This window comes from Neoarius graeffei, chromosome 16 (assembly GCF_027579695.1).
Source record: "Neoarius graeffei isolate fNeoGra1 chromosome 16, fNeoGra1.pri, whole genome shotgun sequence".
NCBI classification, from domain to species: Eukaryota; Metazoa; Chordata; class Actinopteri; order Siluriformes; family Ariidae; genus Neoarius; species Neoarius graeffei.
The window spans coordinates 33239723-33258220 of record NC_083584.1 but is presented as its reverse complement, the minus strand read 5'-3'; the positions used below and the strand labels follow the sequence as shown (position 1 = coordinate 33258220).

General features: G+C 43.5%; 2 protein-coding genes across 4 annotated transcripts in view; both read left to right on the top strand.

Annotated features, from left to right (window-relative positions):
• Window positions 1-573: 573 nt before the first annotated feature.
• On the top strand, window positions 574-4094 carry LOC132900617 (uncharacterized). The gene is made up of 2 exons (XM_060942822.1): window positions 574-763; window positions 988-4094. The coding sequence occupies exon 2, from the start codon at window positions 1227-1229 to the stop codon at window positions 4092-4094; it is 2868 nt and encodes a 955-aa protein (XP_060798805.1). The 5' UTR covers window positions 574-763; window positions 988-1226.
• Window positions 4095-4110: 16 nt separating this feature from the next.
• LOC132900615 (uncharacterized) overlaps window positions 4111-18498 on the top strand; it is a 31658-nt gene continuing 17270 nt past the window's right edge. The window contains exons 1-3 of one of the 3 annotated variants that reach the window (XM_060942820.1): window positions 4111-7537; window positions 9744-9788; window positions 10146-10624. In XM_060942820.1, the coding sequence (XP_060798803.1) occupies window positions 4111-7293 (3183 nt within the window). In that variant the 3' untranslated portion in view covers window positions 7294-7537; window positions 9744-9788; window positions 10146-10624. Of the gene's footprint in view, window positions 7538-7761; window positions 7864-9743; window positions 9789-10145; window positions 10625-18498 lie in introns of those variants that run through there. The other 2 variants (XM_060942821.1, XM_060942819.1) reach the window with 2 other exon arrangements.

Here is an 18498-nt window from a genome sequence, read left to right as displayed (position 1 = left end):
AAAAACTAAAGAAGAAGAAGAAACCCTCAGTATTTGATGGTAAGAACATATTTTTTTTTCTTTCCAAGAAGTATTATTATAGTTTTTTTTTCCACAAATTGCTACTGTTATTTCACCGGTTTGTTTAAATTCTAAGCGGAAATTATTTTGTCAGACGTTTTGTATGAAGTTTTTATTTCTCAAATTTGCAAAAAATAAAAATGATTGGTTTCTCAAAAACCAGTGAATATGGATAGAACAAAACAACTCCACTCAATCACGTCGTACATGGCTTATATATATATAATATAATATATATATATATATATATATATATCTGTGAGTGTTTAGTCTATGTCTATTTCTTACCTAGAGTGTTTATACTGTTCATATTGTTTATTTCAGTTATTCTGTTTTTATTTATTGCATTGCCTGTTTGCACCGTGGGTCAGAGAGGACTGAAATTTCATCTGTGCTGTATGTCGAGCATGTATAGCATATTTGACAATAAAGTTGACTTGACTTATAGCCAACTCGGTATTACACGCCTTGTTGGCCACCAGCTCATGTACAACTCAACTTCATGGATGTTCTGGCCCTACCAGCAGTTCTTATGTTAAAGTATGCAGAGACTTTTATTTTGCCTATTGTTTACACCCCACATTGTAGCTGCAGGAAATCTGTAGAGAGGAGAAGAAGAAAAAGTTAGACAGCATGGTTATAAGCAGCATGGAAGTTTGTTGTTGTGCTCCTCCTTCTGTGTAGCTGTTCAAAGGCATTCTCTGTAAGTAAATCATAGTAAAGTTGAGATCAAGTTGTGATGTTTGTGCCTGTGAAATTAGATTAAGATTATCTTTGAGCATTATGATTTTCAGCCAGAGTTAGCTATACCAGTGTATTTACCCTGTTAGCTTCTGTTAGCTTTTGTATCGATTGCACCTGAGCCAAACCTTTTATTTGGAAGATTCATATTTCTTTTATTGACTGGTGCATGTATCTGTGTTTTAGTTTCACAATTTTCCATATAAAGAGTCAACTTCACCCTCGGTGTCTCGGACTTATTGTGTGGAGTTGTTTAGCTTGCTGGATAGCTGAATTAGGACATTCTGTGAAGCCAGTACAGTGAAAAGAGAGACTTGTGAAGAGCTACTGATGACCAAACTGCAGTATTGTGCCGGCAGCCCGAACCAGTACGACAACTGCAACATCGCTAGGAAGGATTGAGGTAAAACACATCCATAGTAGCCATGGACAGAGCAAATGCATCAGTCAGATCATCAGATTCCCATATGAGTAGTGCTTCATGTAAAGTTGCATTGGCAGCAGCCACAGCACGTGCCAGAGCCCAAGCTGCGCATGCAAGAGCTGCTTATTCACGTAAAGAGATTGAATTAAAGATGGAAAAAGCCCGTCTTGATGCAACACTCATCGCCTTAGAAAGGGAGAGAGAGGCAGAAGCCGCCATGGCTGAAGCAGCAGTAATGGAGGCTGCAGCCGTAGACTTTGAAGATGAGTGCCGCAGTTGTGGACCAGAGTTACTGCCCAGGCAAAGTGCAGAACGGCGTACTGAGGAATATGTAGAAAGACACAGCCATCTCAGTGGCAGCTCACATTCACTCGAAGATTTACACTCATGTGAGGAGCAAATACCCCTCAATCCCAGTGCTTATGTATCTGTATGTGGAGATAAGGAAGGTGAACTCCCAACTCCTGATCACCATCAGCAATGTGACCATTTCGCAGATGGTAACCCCCATGTGGGCGATGTTCGTGCGAATACACAAGTGTGTACTGAGCCGATGAGTACCCAGCTGCATGCAGGCTTACCTGCTCACACACCCCGGCGTGCTGAACAAAGCGCGCTCAGGTCAGGCTTACCTGCTCACACATCCAGGCACGCTGACCACAGTCCACTCAGGTCAGGCTTACCTGCTTACACCTCCAGGCGTGCTGACCACAGCGCACTCAGGTCAGGCTTACCTGCTCACACATCCAGGAACGCTGACCACGGTCCACTCAGGTCAGGCTTACCTGCTCACACGTCCGGGCATGCTCACCACAGCCCACTCAGGTCGGGTTTACCTGCTCACACATCCAGACACGCTGACTACAGCCATTTCAGGCCAGGCATACCAGTTTATACACACAGGCACAACGACCACAGCCCCACCACATCTAGGGCTGCACACTGCCCCAGCGACACAGCCACATCTGACTTAGCGAGGTACCTAGCACGAAGTCAGCTAGTGTCATCAGGACTAACCAGGTTTGATGATAAGCCAGGAAATTACTTATCCTGGAAGAGCTCATTCCTGAACACCATTGACAGCCTAGATCTTACAGCAGGAGAAGAGATGGATTTATTAATAAGATGGCTAGGCCCAGAATCTGCAGCACATGCAAGGCGTATTAGATCAGTGAATGTGAGAGATCAAGCAGCAGGCTTATGGCTTGTGTGGGAGAGACTGGAGGAGATGTATGGCTCACCTGAAGCTATAGAGGGTGCTCTCTTCACTAAACTCGATCAATTCCCCAAAATATCAAACAAGGAGCATCATAAACTTAGGGAGCTGTCTGATTTGCTGTTAGAGATTCATTCTGCAAAACGTGAAGGATACTTACCTGGCCTATCCTATCTCGACACAACAAGGGGCATAAACCCAATAGTGGAGAAACTGCCATACACGCTCCAGGACAAGTGGGTAATGGAAGGCTCCCGATACAAACAAGAATTCAGGGTCCCTTATCCTCCATTTGAATTCTTTTTACAGTTTGTACACAGGCAAGCAAAGGCACGCAATGACCCAAGCTTTAGTCTTCCTCTCTTAAGTACAGCAGTCAGGAAAGATAAGTTCAGTGAAAGCAGCCGAAGGACAGTTTCTGTGCATAAAACTGACGTTGCACACTCCGACTCCGCATCCACTGCCGAAGACCCAGAGAAGCAATGTCCTATGCATCAAAAACCACACTCCCTGGAAGTGTGCCGCGGCTTCAGGGAAAAGCTAATGGATGAACGAAAGAGAATACTAAAGGAGAATAACATATGTTTTAAATGCTGCGTGTCAAATAAGCATGTAGCCCGAGACTGTGAGGCAGCCATCAAATGTGCTGAGTGTGACAGCCATAGACACCCAACAGCGCTGCACCCAGGCCCAGCTCCGTGGGTCTCCAAGACCTCTCCACCCCCATCAGGGAATGGCGGGGAGAGCGATGAAGCATTAGAAACTGCTGTGGTTTCCAAATGCACGGAGGTATGTGGGGAAGGCTTCAATGGCAAATCATGCTCCAAGATATGTCTTGTGACGGTCTACCCGGCAGACTGCCGCAACCAGGGCAAAAGGATGTACGCCATGCTGGATGACCAAAGCAATAGGTCGCTGGCACGCTCAGAGTTTTTTGATATCTTCCATGTAGGCGGGCCCACATACTCTTACACTCTAAAAACCTGCTCTGGTGTTGGTGACGCGTCCGGCCGCCGAGCTACAGGCTTCGTCATCGAACCTGCAGATGGTGACATCAGCCTAACTCTGCCCACACTCCTGGAGTGTAACATGATTCCCAACAACAGAGACGAAATCCCCACTCAAGCCGCCGCGCACAGCCACCCTCACCTCAGAGCTATAGCCAATGAAATACCAGAAGTGGACATGAATGCTGAGATCCTGCTGCTTCTGGGCAGGGACATGCTGAGAGCGCACAAGGTGCGTAAACAGATCAACGGACCACATGACGCACCCTACGCACAGAGGCTGGACTTAGGATGGGTCATAGTTGGCGATGTGTGCCTGGGCAGCACACATCGGCCTCCCGAAGTCACCAGCATGAAAACATACATCCTTGAAAATGGCAGGCCAAGCCACTTTCCCCCATGTGAGAACCACTTGAAGGTAAAGGAGAAAATCTGTTCCCCTAATCAGCCCCAGCCTGTCAGCCGTGTGACATACAGTGACAACCTGGGCCTATCGGTTTTCCAGCAAACCAAGGATGATCACAAGCTTGCGCCATCAATGGAAGATCTCCTATTCCTTGAAACAATGGAAAATGAATTCTTCCAGGATTCGGCTAACAGTTGGGTGGCCCCGCTACCGTTCCGCCAACCCAGGGTGTCTGCCTAATAACCGCCAATATGCCATGGGTCGGCTGAAGTCTCTGCACCGAACACTCAACAAAAATCCAGAGATGAAATCTCATTTTATGGACTTTATGCAAAAAATGCTGGACAGCCACCACGCAGAGCTTGCTCCTCCCATGCAAGATGGGAAGGAGTATTGGTACCTGCCCTTTTTTGGTGTCTACCACCCACAAAAACCCTCACAGATCCGTGTGGTGTTTGATTCGAGTGCACAGTTTGAAGGCAAGTCACTCAACAACGTGCTGCTCTCTGGGCCGAACATGAACAATAGCCTGCTAGGGGTTCTTATAAGGTTCAGGAAGAACTCAGTTGCATTCACAGCTGACATACAACAAATGTTTCATTGTTTTCTCATCCGAGAAGACTGCAGGGATGTTCTACGCTTTCTCTGGCACAGAGATAATGACCTGAGTAAAGAGGTGGTGGACTACAGAATGAGGGTGCATGTCTTCGGAAACAGTCCCTCTCCTGCTGTGGCCATCTACGGATTACGAAGAGCTGCCCGCCAGGGAGAAGAACTGTATGGCAGTGATGTGCGGTACCTCACTGATCGAGATTTCTATGTGGATGATGTCCTCAAGTCCGTCTCCACCGTGGAGCAAGCAGTCGATCTACTCAAAAGAACACAGAAGATGCTGGCAGCCTCCAACCTCCGGCTCCACAAGGTAGCCTCCAACAAAGCCGATGTGATGGATGCATTTCCAGTTGAAGATCGCGCCAAAGACATCCAGGATCTTGACCTGTTTGTAGATGACTTACCAGATCAGCGAAGCCTCGGGGTGAAATGGAGCCTCATGTTAGACCACCTTACCTTTCATGTTCCTCAGGACGAAAGCCCTTACACACGCAGGGGCGTACTTTCAATGGTGAACAGCCTCTTCGACCCATTGGGGTTCTTGGCACCAGTGACTATCCAGGGTCGGCTATTGTTAAGAGAGCTGTCAGCACAGGCCTCGGACTGGGACTCACCCCTCCCTGAGGAAATGCGTGAGAAATGGACAGAGTGGCGAAGCTCACTGAGCCATCTCAGCAGCATTCATGTGCCCCGCACATACTTTTCCATTCCCCCCTCTGAGATACAAAGCATTGAACTATGCGTCTTTTCTGATGCATCTGTCAAAGCCATATCTGCTGTTGCCTACCTGAGAGTCACTAGCACCAAAGGGACAGTAGAACTGGGATTCGTCATGGGTAAAGCGCGGCTCGCCCCTCAGCCCGAACTCACAATCCCCAGGCTTGAACTGTGCGCAGCGGTCATGGCTGTTGAAATCGCAGAGGTAATAAGTGAAGAAATAGACCTCCCACTCAACTCCGTCATCTTTTACACAGACAGCAAGGTTGTCCTGGGCTACATATTCAACCAGTCAAGGCGCTTCTATGTATACGTAAACAACATAGTTCAGCGTATAAGACAATCTACCATGCCTGAACAATGGCATTATGTGCCAACGGATCGGAATCCTGCAGACCATGGCTCACGCTCTGTTCCAGCCTCAAGACTCAGCAACACCTCATGGCTCACAGGCCCCTCGTTTCTCCTCAACTCTAAGCTTCCACCTGAGCAGCACACAGAGTTTGACCTTATCAACCCCGATAAGGACGTAGAAATCCGCCCTGAAGTCAAAACCCTATCCACACACGTCACTGAGAGCTTCCTTGACTCCAAACGCTGGGAGCGCTTCTCCACATGGAGATCACTGATCCATGCTGTGGCCAAACTCAGACACATAGCCCTGTGTTTCGCTCACTCACAGAATGATGGAGACTGTGCTGGGTGGCACATCTGTAAGAAGGCCATCTCCAGTGGTACTCTCGAAGAGGCAGAGAACCTTGTCATCTGGAGTGTGCAGCATGAAGTCTATGGAGAGGAGTTCCGTTGCATCACTGCGAAATGTGACCTCTCCAAGCAAAGCCCACTCATCAAGTTGAATCCCACCATCGACAGCAGTGGCCTACTGAGAGTAGGTGGTCGTATCAGTCAGTCAGGCCTTGAAGTAAAGGAAACAAACCCCATCATCTTACCTGGCAGTCATCACATCACCACTCTTATTGTACGACACCATCATGAGAGAGTGCAGCACCAGGGCAGGCACTTTACAGAGGGCGCTGTCAGAGAGAGCGGCCTGTGGATAATGGGAGCAAAGAGGTGTATTGGGAAGATATTAAACAAATGTGTGATTTGCAGACGACTCAGAGGCAAGATTGAGGTGCAGCAAATGAGTGAACTACCTGCAGATCGTCTTCAGCCAGGCCCCCCTTTCTCACATGTGGGCATGGACATGTTCGGGCCATGGGAAGTGTCCGCAAGGAAAACACGCGGGGGTCAGGCTAATAGTAAGAGATGGGCAATCCTGTTCACCTGTTTATGCACAAGGGCTGTCCACATCGAAGTGGTTGAAGAGATGAGCGCTTCTAGTTTCATCAATGCTCTGAGGCGTTTCTTTGCGCTGCGCGGCCCAGCCAAACAGTTGCGCTCAGACTGTGGGACCAACTTTGTTGGTGCATGCCGAGAAATGGGCATCAGCATTGTAGAGCAGAGTGAAGTCCAGAATTATCTGCAAGAAGAAAAATGTTCTTGGATCTTTAACCCACCCCATTCATCCCACATGGGTGGAGTGTGGGAACGCATGATTGGCGTTGCACGACGCATACTGGACAGTGTGCTGCTGCGTGTTGGACAAGCACATCTTACGCATGAATCACTCACCACTTTCCTTGCCGAGGTTACAGCCATAATTAACGCTCGTCCTTTGATACCAGTCTCATCTGACCCTGAGCATCCCCACATTCTGTCACCCTCCATCCTGTTGACCCAGAAATCAGGTACATCAGTTCCACCTTTGGGAAGCTGCAGTCCAAGGGAGATCTTAAAGAATCAGTGGAAACGTGTACAGCTGCTGGCTGACGAGTTCTGGAATAGGTGGCGCAAGGAGTATCTTGGCACTCTGCAGTCACGGCACAAGTGGCAACACAAGAGACCAGATCTCAAGCCAGGAGACGTTGTTCTTCTCAAGGAGAAACGGGTCAGGAGGAATGAGTGGCCTATGGGGGTTGTCGTTAAGACAGTCCCAAGCCAGGATGGACTAATAAGGAAGGCTGAAGTCAAGATTGTTCAGCAAGGAACAACAAAGAACTATTATAGACCTATTTCAGAACTAGTGTTCCTTCTATCCCCAGAGTAAGGTATCATTCTAATGTGTTATGGTATCTCTAAGATACCAGATGGGGAGTGTTCTGGCCCTACCAGCAGTTCTTATGTTAAAGTATGCAGAGACTTTTATTTTGCCTATTGTTTACACCCCACATTGTAGCTGCAGGAAATCTGTAGAGAGGAGAAGAAGAAAAAGTTAGACAGCATGGTTATAAGCAGCATGGAAGTTTGTTGTTGTGCTCCTCCTTCTGTGTAGCTGTTCAAAGGCATTCTCTGTAAGTAAATCATAGTAAAGTTGAGATCAAGTTGTGATGTTTGTGCCTGTGAAATTAGATTAAGATTATCTTTGAGCATTATGATTTTCAGCCAGAGTTAGCTATACCAGTGTATTTACCCTGTTAGCTTCTGTTAGCTTTTGTATCGATTGCACCTGAGCCAAACCTTTTATTTGGAAGATTCATATTTCTTTTATTGACTGGTGCATGTATCTGTGTTTTAGTTTCACAATTTTCCATATAAAGAGTCAACTTCACCCTCGGTGTCCCGGACTTATTGTGTGGAGTTGTTTAGCTTGCTGGATAGCTGAATTAGGACATTCTGTGAAGCCAGTACAATGGAATAACTGTTTATATATATATATATATATATATACACACACACAACACAGGTATTTTTACTTTTATGGTGGACAGAAGATGGACATATTAGTGGATTACTAATACGTTGATAAATATGAGTCAATAAAGAAGGAAAGAACAACTTTATCCATCACACACTTATGAAATTCATCTTTGCATTTAACCCATCTGAAGCAGTGAACACACACACGTGAGCAATGAGCACACACACCCAGAGCAGTGGGCAGCCATGCTAACAGCACCCAGGGAGCAGTTAGGTGCCTTGCTCAAGGGCACCTTAGCCCAAGACCATCCCATATTAACCTGACTGCATGTCTTTGGACTGTGGGGTAAATTAGAGCACCTGGCAGAAACCCACACAGACACAGGAAGAACATGCAAACTCCACACAGAAAGGCCCCCTCTGGCCGCGAACCCAGAACCTTCTTGTTGTGAGGCAACCATACTAACCACTTACACCACCATGCCACCCACAACCATAATGCAAATCTTTATCACTTTTTATTGGATGTGCATTTTGGCACAAAGTGTTTAATATGTTCTCAATTTTAAATCTTTTAGATGGTGCTAACTACTTAAATACTTTTTATTTGCACGAATGGGCACATGTAACAGAGCTATAAATGGATGTCTTTGGAGTCTGCAGGCAAAGACAAAGATGGAGAGTCAATAAATGCCCAGTAATTAAGGAAAATGACTCAACCAGAGACACTTAGAAACAGATTAGTGATGTTCCAAAGGCAGTCTGCTCTTAGATTTACATTCTTTCTCTCATGTATAATAGCCCTCAAATATTGCTGAAAGCTTGTCATTTTGGCTATTAACTTAACAGCTGTCTTTTTGTCAAGTCTTCAAAAACCAATAGGATTATTATATAGTCCTCTGACTCAAAACTTATATTTATTATTGGAACACATGCTTATGCTTATAACATGTATACACATGAATATACTGTATTTTTAAAGCTGTAATCTCATCATCTTCAATGTATTCTCTAATAAGTCTATTCTCTGCACACGATATTTTAGCTTGGATCCCATAAAAAGGTCAGAGATCAGGTGTGTAGAGCAGAAAGGTAAAGCAACAAGAAAGCTCAGTGATCCAGTGATCAGTCCAGGTTCTGAACAATGTCTCTAAGCCTAAAACTACAGCCGCTAATAACCCTGCCTGACTGAAGATATCACTCACACTAAGGGCAAAACTGTCCAACAGCATGACTGAAATGCACAGGATAGGATAAATTCTACAAAAAAGAATAGATCAGGCAGCCAAGAGGAACCTTAGGGCACTGAGTGTATGTACAAGGAGTGCAGCAAAGATTAAACACAGCTACAAAGTCAACATTTTCTTAAACCTATGCCAATCCCTCTGAGCTGAAAAATAGCACCTGCATTTCATTTAAGTCATATCTTGATAACTTTCCCGTACCACATGTCTCATAAATATTGAAATAAAATTCTCATAAATAACCACATCATTAAATTGATCACTTGGAGTGCTTCAAAATAACTTTTTCTTTCCCCTTTGGAAGTGACATGAAATGAAAAGTGCTGCACACAAATCTTCCAAACCTGCATTAAAAACAAAGGAAGGGTAGTCAAGAGCTCAGATTTTTAACTGCGAAGATGTAACACAAGAATTCACTACAACACAGACCACACTGTAGAAAATGGCAGGTTATTTTTACAGCCCAGTGGCTCAGCTTAGCTTGTTGGGTCAGGGAGTTGGGTCGACATGATCCTAATTGGGTTGATGTGTAATCCTGCACTCTTGGTTGGGAATGTGGACCTGAAAGGGAACATGTTGCATCAAGATTCATTTATTTTCACTTTATCCTGCACAGAACCATGGTGGACCTGGAGCCAGTCCTTGGAATGTTGGGTGCAAGGTAAGCGAATTCACCATAGATGGGTCATGAGTCTATTGAATGGCATCATGAACACACATATATACTCAGGATCAAACGAGGGATCATCTATATGCTTTTTCTAGAATTTTCCAATGTGTGTGTCCAGAAAGATCGGCAATCAGGTAAATTCTGAAATAAAATAAATCGGCAGCAACAGCAAGTAATGGTCACATTGAACTTAATTTCTAATTGAGCATTTCTAAGTGTTAACTAGAAATTATGTCAGCAGTAACTTTTTTTCACATGTAGTTTGACTTGATGGCCACCATTAGCCTGCTGACAAAAAGTTTACTAGCTAACACCATCCATCCATTGTCTTTTCCACTTATCCATCAGGGTCATGGGGGAAGCTGGAGGCAGTCCCAGCTGAGTACACCCTGGGCAGGTTGCCAAGCTATCACAGAGACAAGCAAGCATTCACACTCACATTCACACTCTGGGCAATTTAGGCTACATCCACACGACAACGGCAACGAGATTTTATTTTAAAAAAATATCGCGTCCACATGGGCAATGGATCAGTAAAATATCAGGTACATATGGCAACGCAACGCTTGCTGAAAACGATGCAATACACATGCCACACCTCTACGTGCGCTGTAAGACGGTCCCATCGGAGACACCAGAACAATAGAAGAAGTAGGACGCATGCACATAAACCCCTTCTTGTACCCGGCGTGAAGCACTCACAGGAACAAACACACAACAACAAGAAGAAGATGGCTGCGACTACACGAGGAAATCGTGCCTTCTGTGTGTACAAATTAGTTTTATTAGTGTGCATAGTTTTATATAACTTAATTTTCTTATTGTGTGTGAACATTTTGAAAAGCATTTTTATATAATTTATATAACTTTTTATATTGTGTGTGAACATTTTGAAAAGCAGTCTTATCCAATAAAAAAAAGAAATTCAAGAAATGGTTCAGTTACTTGTTTATTTAAAAGAAAAGCTGTATACAAAAGTGAATGCAATGCAGTGGTTCATACAAAACAGCGAGAGTGCTGCTTGTTCTAGTCATGTGGTTGTGACGTCATCATAAACAAATCCGTTCTACTCATCCAGACGACTTCGCAACGGCGCCGTTGCCAGATTTTTCCACTCTGGAACCCATTCTCGTTTTGGGGCACCCAAAACGCCGGTGCCGTGTGGACGCCAGGCCGAAACGATAAACAATTTTATCAGATTCACCTGAATCCGTTGCCGTGTGGACAGCCTCTTATGGCCCTTTTCCACTACCCTTTTTCAGCTCGCTTCAGCTCACTTCAGCCCGACACGGCTCGCGTTTCGACTTCCAAAAAACAGCACGACTCAGCTCGCTTCAGCCCTGCTTAGCCCCTAAAACTCGCACGGTTTTGGAGTGGGGCTGAAGCGAGCCAAAGCGAGCCAAGTGAGGCTGGGGGCGTGAGCAGACACTCCCCTGTGCACTGATTGGTGAGGAGGAGTGTCCTCACATGCCCACACACGCCCCGCGAGCACGCTGGAATCTGTAAACACCGCAAACCCGGAAGAAGAAGAATTACGAATTACGAGAATTTCTGAAGCCTTATGCGCCTCGCCTCATCTATACGCTCTTGCCAGTATCTGTTGGCGTTGTCGGTGACAACAAGCCACAGAACCAAGACCAGCAACACTAACGACTCCATGTCCTCCATGTTTATTGTTTACTATTCAGGTCGTGAGACTACCGCTTAAAAGCTCACTGATGTCACTGTTTGCGCTGCTTAACGACATCACGTGACGTCCACCCACTTTCGCTAACTCCACCCAATGTGTCCACCCACTTCCAGCCAGCACGGTTCAGCGCGGTTGTAGTCGAAATGCAACTCCAACAGCCCCACTCAGCTCGACTCAGCACGGCACGGCTCAGCCCGACTCAGCCGCGTTTGTAGTGGAAAAGCGGCATTAGTGTAGCCAGTTGACCTGAACTGAATGTCTTTGGACTGTGCAAGGAAACCCACACAGGCAAACCCATACTCACAACACTCAGTCTTATGAATTAAATGCTCAGTTTTGTGTGTCTGACTTTACCAGAGCTCTGTTATTGTTCTTTTGAGTCTGGTTTTTGTCTTTGTATTTTGGGTCTTTGATATTTGATCTGACCTCTGAGGCTCTGTTTGTGCTTCACTTAATCATTACCTTTTTCTGATTCTGATTTTTGCCTCATGATTTGGATTTGTCTGCCAGTTTGTCTGAATAAACTCTCTTTCAGCTTTTACACCTGTCTGCCACCTGCATTCCTGACACAGATAAAAAAGGAATCATCAGTTAGGATTGAACATGTTGCTTGACATAGAGTAGATATGCATTGTCAAGTCAAGTTTATTTGTATAGCGCTTTTAACAATAAAATTTGTCGCAAAGCAGCTTTACAGAATTTGAATGACTTAAAATATGAGCTAATTTTATCATTAATCTGTCCCCAATGAGCATGCCTGTGGCGATGGTGGCAAGGAAAAACTCCCTCAGACGACATGAGGAAGAAACCTCGAGAGGAACCAGACTCAAAAGGGAACCCATCCCCATCCGGGCAACAACAGACAACATGACTATAACATTAACAGTCCTAACATAAAGTCAGCTTCGTTGATGCTATAAACCCCCCACCGACGGAAACCCGAGCGCAAAACCGTTCACGACAACCGTAGTCCCAAAGTCAGCAAGTCAACTGCAGTCCCCAGCCACAAAAGCAAAATACATTGGTATTGAAAGTCTTTTAAAAAGTCAAATAAAGTTTGGAATGTTCTTCTCCCAACTCTTAACATTAACTCTAAATACTTGTATCACAGCAAGGTTCATTGCTTAAATCTGATTGGTCAGTAGGTATCCATCACGGGCGATTGCTCTAAGACAACGAGGGAGGCTCAGCCTCCTCTAAAAATGACGAACATCGTGTAGGATGAATTGCGCTAGGCTTATGTTATAGCCGACCTTATAACATTGCTATTTAAGATCCAGAATCATAGAAATATATGTGCTCAACCCAACTACAGTGTGAAATCATTCCGTTATAACTTTCCCCAGTTCGCCTAATGTGTGCGTGAGTTTTTCCCCCTCGTGACAGCGCGATGCAGCCCAGCCTCAGTGGACTTCAATGGCATTTGGGAGCTATGCGCTTTTCAATATCAAAATGCAAGATGATTATTGGACAAATACTGCGAAAACGCCCGCCCATGGAGTCCCACGGACTCCCAGCCTCAGTGGACTTCAATGGCATTTGGGAGCTCTGTGCTTTCAATATCAAAATGCAAGACAGTTATTGGACAAATACTGCGAAAACGCCCACCCCACGGACTCCCAGGCTCACAGTGGGAGGGACATGGCAAAGCTTTCCGCGAGGAGACTGGTGATTGGTGAAAGCAGCCGGATATTTTCTTTGACTGACAGCTCGTTTCAAATATAGACAGGCAGCGGTGAATTTCAGTTCAGTCCCATGCGGATTCGCAAGTGCTGTGGTGTATTGTAAGAGATCAGCTTACATTTCGATTTCATTCATTACATACGGTTTCTACCAGCTTTTTTAGTTTGTATATATTTTCATTGTAAATAAAGTGTAAATATAGTGTTGTCAAGTTTGCTATCTTAGTTCCAGAAATTTCGTTTATTTGAGTGACTGAACTTGAACTTGAGGGGGCTAGTCAGCTAGCAAGAAAGCTGCGCACGGATGCCAAGCATTGCTGATTTAATTTTGGCGAAGCCATTTGCCAGTCTTCCTTTCAAGGAAAAAATTAAAATTAAAGAGCAGGGTAGACCAACACCTCAAATTGACTTGGTGAAAAAGGTAGGGAATAATACTCATTCCTTTCAGCTCTCCTGGTACAAGAAAGTGAATTGGCTAACAGCAAGTGACCCACATCAACAACAGTAAATAGGCTACTTTAGTAATATATCATGGATGGACCAAAAATATAGAATCTATTTAAAATGTTTATGCTGATTATATTATATTGGAATATATATTTCTCTGGATATGAATGAAACACAGCTACAATTTGGAAAACATTTTTAAACAAAAACACAGCCAAGAACATTTCACACTACAGACCTGGATTAAAAGTGAAGGGTTATCAAAATTGTCAATAAAACATTTCTCAGTCAAAATAAGTAAAATATAGGGAAAGTGTCATTGAATGAAATGTGTGGCACCCAGCTCTATGTTTGGCTCCCCAAGGTCAGTGCTTGTGCCTATTCCAGAACACTCTGCTGTTACTGCTGAGGTTCCTGACAAAGAGCTGCTTTCAATAATGATCAATTTTTAAACAACATGCCACAATTTTAAAATATAAAATGTGAAAATATACCCCCCAACACCACCATCATGTATATTGGACAGTAGGCTAATGGGCCAAAAGAACCTGTTATTTCACAGTTTGTGACCCTGCCAACAATCAGCCAGATCAGAGGCAAGAGTATGGGCAAAATTGATGTGTTTTTTCTTTTAAAATCTGGAAATATTGTAACCGACCAGCCTCCCCTGTTTGAAAGACTACCAGCCGCCACTGGTATGCATTATTTTCATAGCACAGGTAGTTCCTTCTGAACATCAAATCGCTTGTTCTAATGCATTATTTTTTCCGTAGTAACCGCTCACACAAAGGGACTTGTACACTCCACATAATTTGAAACTAATGAGAAACAGGTTTTAAAAAATGGGTTATTGTTGAACAAAGTAAGCACTCTCCACCTCAGTACCACACAAGGACTGTGTGTGTGTGTGTGTGTGTGTGTGTGAGAGAGAGAGAGACTTGATTGCTGAATAATTATGTTTATTGCAGTTATAACATAGGTGAGAACAGGAGCTTGCTCTCACCTCAGTGCCATAGCGTTAAATCTAAATCTATAAATTGTTGTAATCATTAACAAATTAAACATTGTAAATGTTGGCAACTTGCTGTGGTATAAGCAGAATAACACAACAGACTCTGAATGCACTTCAGAGGGTAGCAGCACTCAGCTTCTACCATGCACCACATCAGAATTATTTTTGTACAGCAGCATGATATGTAATTTGTTATTCCTTACATAATGACTGTGATCATTCAGTAAATAATAAAGTTCCATGCATAAAACCACAAAGTCTATTCCTGAAAAATGCACTAAACTAGAAGGGCACTTGGTAGATTGCATGCCTCCACCAAGCCACATGTTATCAACATCAAATCACTTGAACCTAGGATTATACTAAAGCTATACACCAAATTTCATCAAAATCCACTCATTACTTTTTGACTTGTATTGGGAACAGACAAAAAAAAAATCCTGGATCCACATACATATCTGGATTTGCATCAAAATCGAATAAATTGTTCCTTGGCCCATGGCGCACCTTTCCTCAAAACTGCATCAAAATCTGCTCACTACTTTTTGAGTTACATTGGGAACAGGCAAGCAAATGGAGACAAAAACATAACCTCCTCCAACAAAGTTGGCAGAGGTAATAATATATCCCATCTTCATGAAGAACTGAAATAAGACATGGGCTTTACTGTCACCATTCAGCAAACATTCCTGTTTGAATGTAAATTGAACATAATTGTTTTTAGATACGCAGCACGGTGGTGCAGTGGTTACCTTCTTGCTCGCCTCACAGCAAGAAGTTTCTGGGTATGAGCCCGATAGCCGATGGGGGCCTTTCTGTGTGGAGTTTGCATGTTCTCCCTGTGTCTGTGTGGGTTTCCTCCGGGTGCTCCGGTTTCCTCCACAGTCCAAAGACATGCAGGTTAGGTTAACTGGTGACTCTAAATTGACCGTAGGTGTGAATGTGAGTGTGAATGGTTGTTTGTCTCTATGTGTCAGCCCTGCGATGATCTGGCGACTTGTCCAGGGTGTACCCCGCCTCTCGCCCATAGTCAACTGGGATAGGCTCCAGCTTGCCTGCGACCCTGTATAGGATAAGCGGTTATGGATAATGGATGGATGGATGATTTTGGATACAGAAATTTGTGGTTTATTGCATTTTGTTTCATTAATTATTGTAGTGTATGGTTTTTGTGGCATTAACCAATAATGGTTTAAACAGCTCTTCACATATTTTTTAATATACCTGAGAGAAGCATATTAATCTTCGAGAGAGATGCTTGCGAACAGTTATTTTGGCTGGGTCTTTGGCCTCAAGTTATCCTGCACTATTGCTCAATAAATAATGTCTTCTGCAATCTGTTCTGCTTTTCAGAGTCACTCTGGTAATTACAGACTACTTCCAAGGGTTGGTTGGTTTATTTATTTATTCATTTATTTATTTAGAAGAGTTTGCTTTTGTATACTTTTGAAGTTCTTCCAAAAAAAAACCCCCTGATTTGCCCACAAAATGCCATGACTTTTAATTTGATCAGCAAAAAATGCATAAAAGCTTTTCTTTCCTGATACTTTTTCTGGTGTGTTTACCTAAGCTGTTTACCTAAGCTGTCCCTGACCCCTCTGTATTGGGTCTGTAGTTAATGATGTGTGGTGCCATCTACCATGGTTCATAGAAATGGCCAAAACAACAGCTTGAGAGTGTTCCTCCAGTGCCCTTCTGTCTGAAGGTGTGCATTAGTTTGGCTAACATGGCTGTCAGCCAAAGCTGACCTTTCGAGCACTTTGCCAGGGAAGATATTTTAACTTAGTATAAATTCTGAGCAAAAGAAATTGCCCTAAAATGAACTTGCGTCCAATTCAAGGTGTGTTCCTGTTTTGTGCCTAGAATTCATCCACCTTGACTTTAATCAGGATAAAGCAGATACTGCATGAATGAATGAATGAATGAATGAATGAATGCCTTTATAAGTTTATTGATGGCTGTTTAAAGAGGCTTAGGTCCAGTTGTTTTCTTCAACCAGCTGTAACCAAAAGTAATTCATATTATCTGTGTATCATACAATACTCTCTGGAGGTCCAAAAAGAGTTTGATGTGTGATCCATATAATGTTTTGTGATTACTAGAGCTGTGAGCAAATACTACAAAAAATTTAAAAAAAAATAAAACGCTGTATTTACTGGCTCAATTTTGAACTTAAAATATAAGATGACATTTAAGTTTTGCAATCACCCACACATATGTAGGACAGTTGCCCCCTGCTTCACCTTACCAAAAGTGGTGCAATGGGTAGCATTAACTGCCTCACAGCTCCAGGGTCTATGGTTTGATCAGGGTCTGAGCTTGGGTTATTGCCTGTGCAGAGTTTCGTCCAGGCTCTCTAATTCCCTCCCACCATGCGAAAATTAGATAACCTGTCCATAGGTGTTAATCAGTGTACCCAAGGTTCCCCGCAATGGCTTGATGTCACATCCAGGGTGACTCCACCTCATGCCCAGTGTTTCTAGAATAGATTTTGGATCCAACTCAACTCTAAACAGGATAAAGAGCTGAGTAAAGATAAATGAGTGCATCTACCAGAAATTCTTGGAGGCATCAAGTCAAACATGGTGAGATGCTAATGCAAAAATAAATCTCACCCTTGTAAAGTGAAATATTGTGTTGTTTTATATGTTCATGCAAATACTTTTAATAAAGGGATGAGCCTGAGGCAGCCAATCCCTCAGTTATTCTCACCAAAGAGAAAAGATCATAAACCTCAACAGATGATCCTTTAATACAATGCTAATACACATTCCACATTGCTTTATTTTACCTATGGCAGGAGCTTTGGATTAAACCAAGGAACAGCAGTGATTCATGACCATAGATTTTGGTGGGAAGGAACAACATTAATAACGACATAGCCTCAAAGAAAATTAAGTGAAGCGGCTTAACTTGATCACACTTCATTTATGCTACAGGCTACTATCTAATGAATTTTTAGAGTAACCTTATTATAGGCAGCTGAGCGTTGACAACAAGCAGTCATCCAGCATACAGTCTAGGGCTCATTTTAACCGGTTTTAGCTCTGTTCAATACAACAGGTGGATTGCCAGGTTTCAGCAAATTTTCCAGATCAACTACACACAAAGGACCTGAAATCAGTCCCCAAAAAATTGGGAATTGGGAGACAAGGGGACTGTGGTCATTGTGCAAATGCAGTTCTGATATACATATTCTACTCCATAATCAGGGTCCTAACTTGGCCTTTTCAGCATATTGGGCCGATATGCAATGTTTCCTTGCTGCTACACCTACAATATTGCTGACACAACTGTAAAAGTTGCTGCTACACTAATAAAGACTTGCCGATCTTGAAAATGTGGTCTTTTGTTTAATTTTCTTCTTGTTATCCCCATGCGGCAGTGACGGCGTGCCACCATGCGAATGTTCTACATATGGACATACTCCACTCCCCATCCATGTAAGCACCCAGTGCATAGCTGCCCGAGTAGTTCTGTGTGGAAATTGTCACTGATCATGCTAGTCCAGTTTACATCCTTCCTTATGCTGTGTTCACGGTAAAGTGCCATCCTTGTTAAGAGGTGCTTATGCACGTAATACATGCTGATCCCAGGCAATTGATTTATTATGCAACACAGTGCATTGAAACTGTCGGAGTAATGGTCAGTAGGGGAAGGTATGATATGAGCTAGATCAGGATAGTCATGTATTGTAATTGAATGGCTGAAGCTGAAAATAAAGCTGACATTTGGTGAACATCAACTGGTTGTTTTATTCTTATTCCATAAATATGCCACTAATATTGTTGAATATTAATTATAATAAGTCTTCAATCAAAAACAATCACAGCAACTTTTGGCAAAAAAAAAAAAATCTCAATATTACCA

Excerpts from the sequence above, each read along its gene's own strand:
- LOC132900617 (XM_060942822.1), top strand. The coding sequence starts at position 1,227 with ATGGACAGAGCAAATGCATCAGTCAGATCATCAGATTCCCATATGAGT.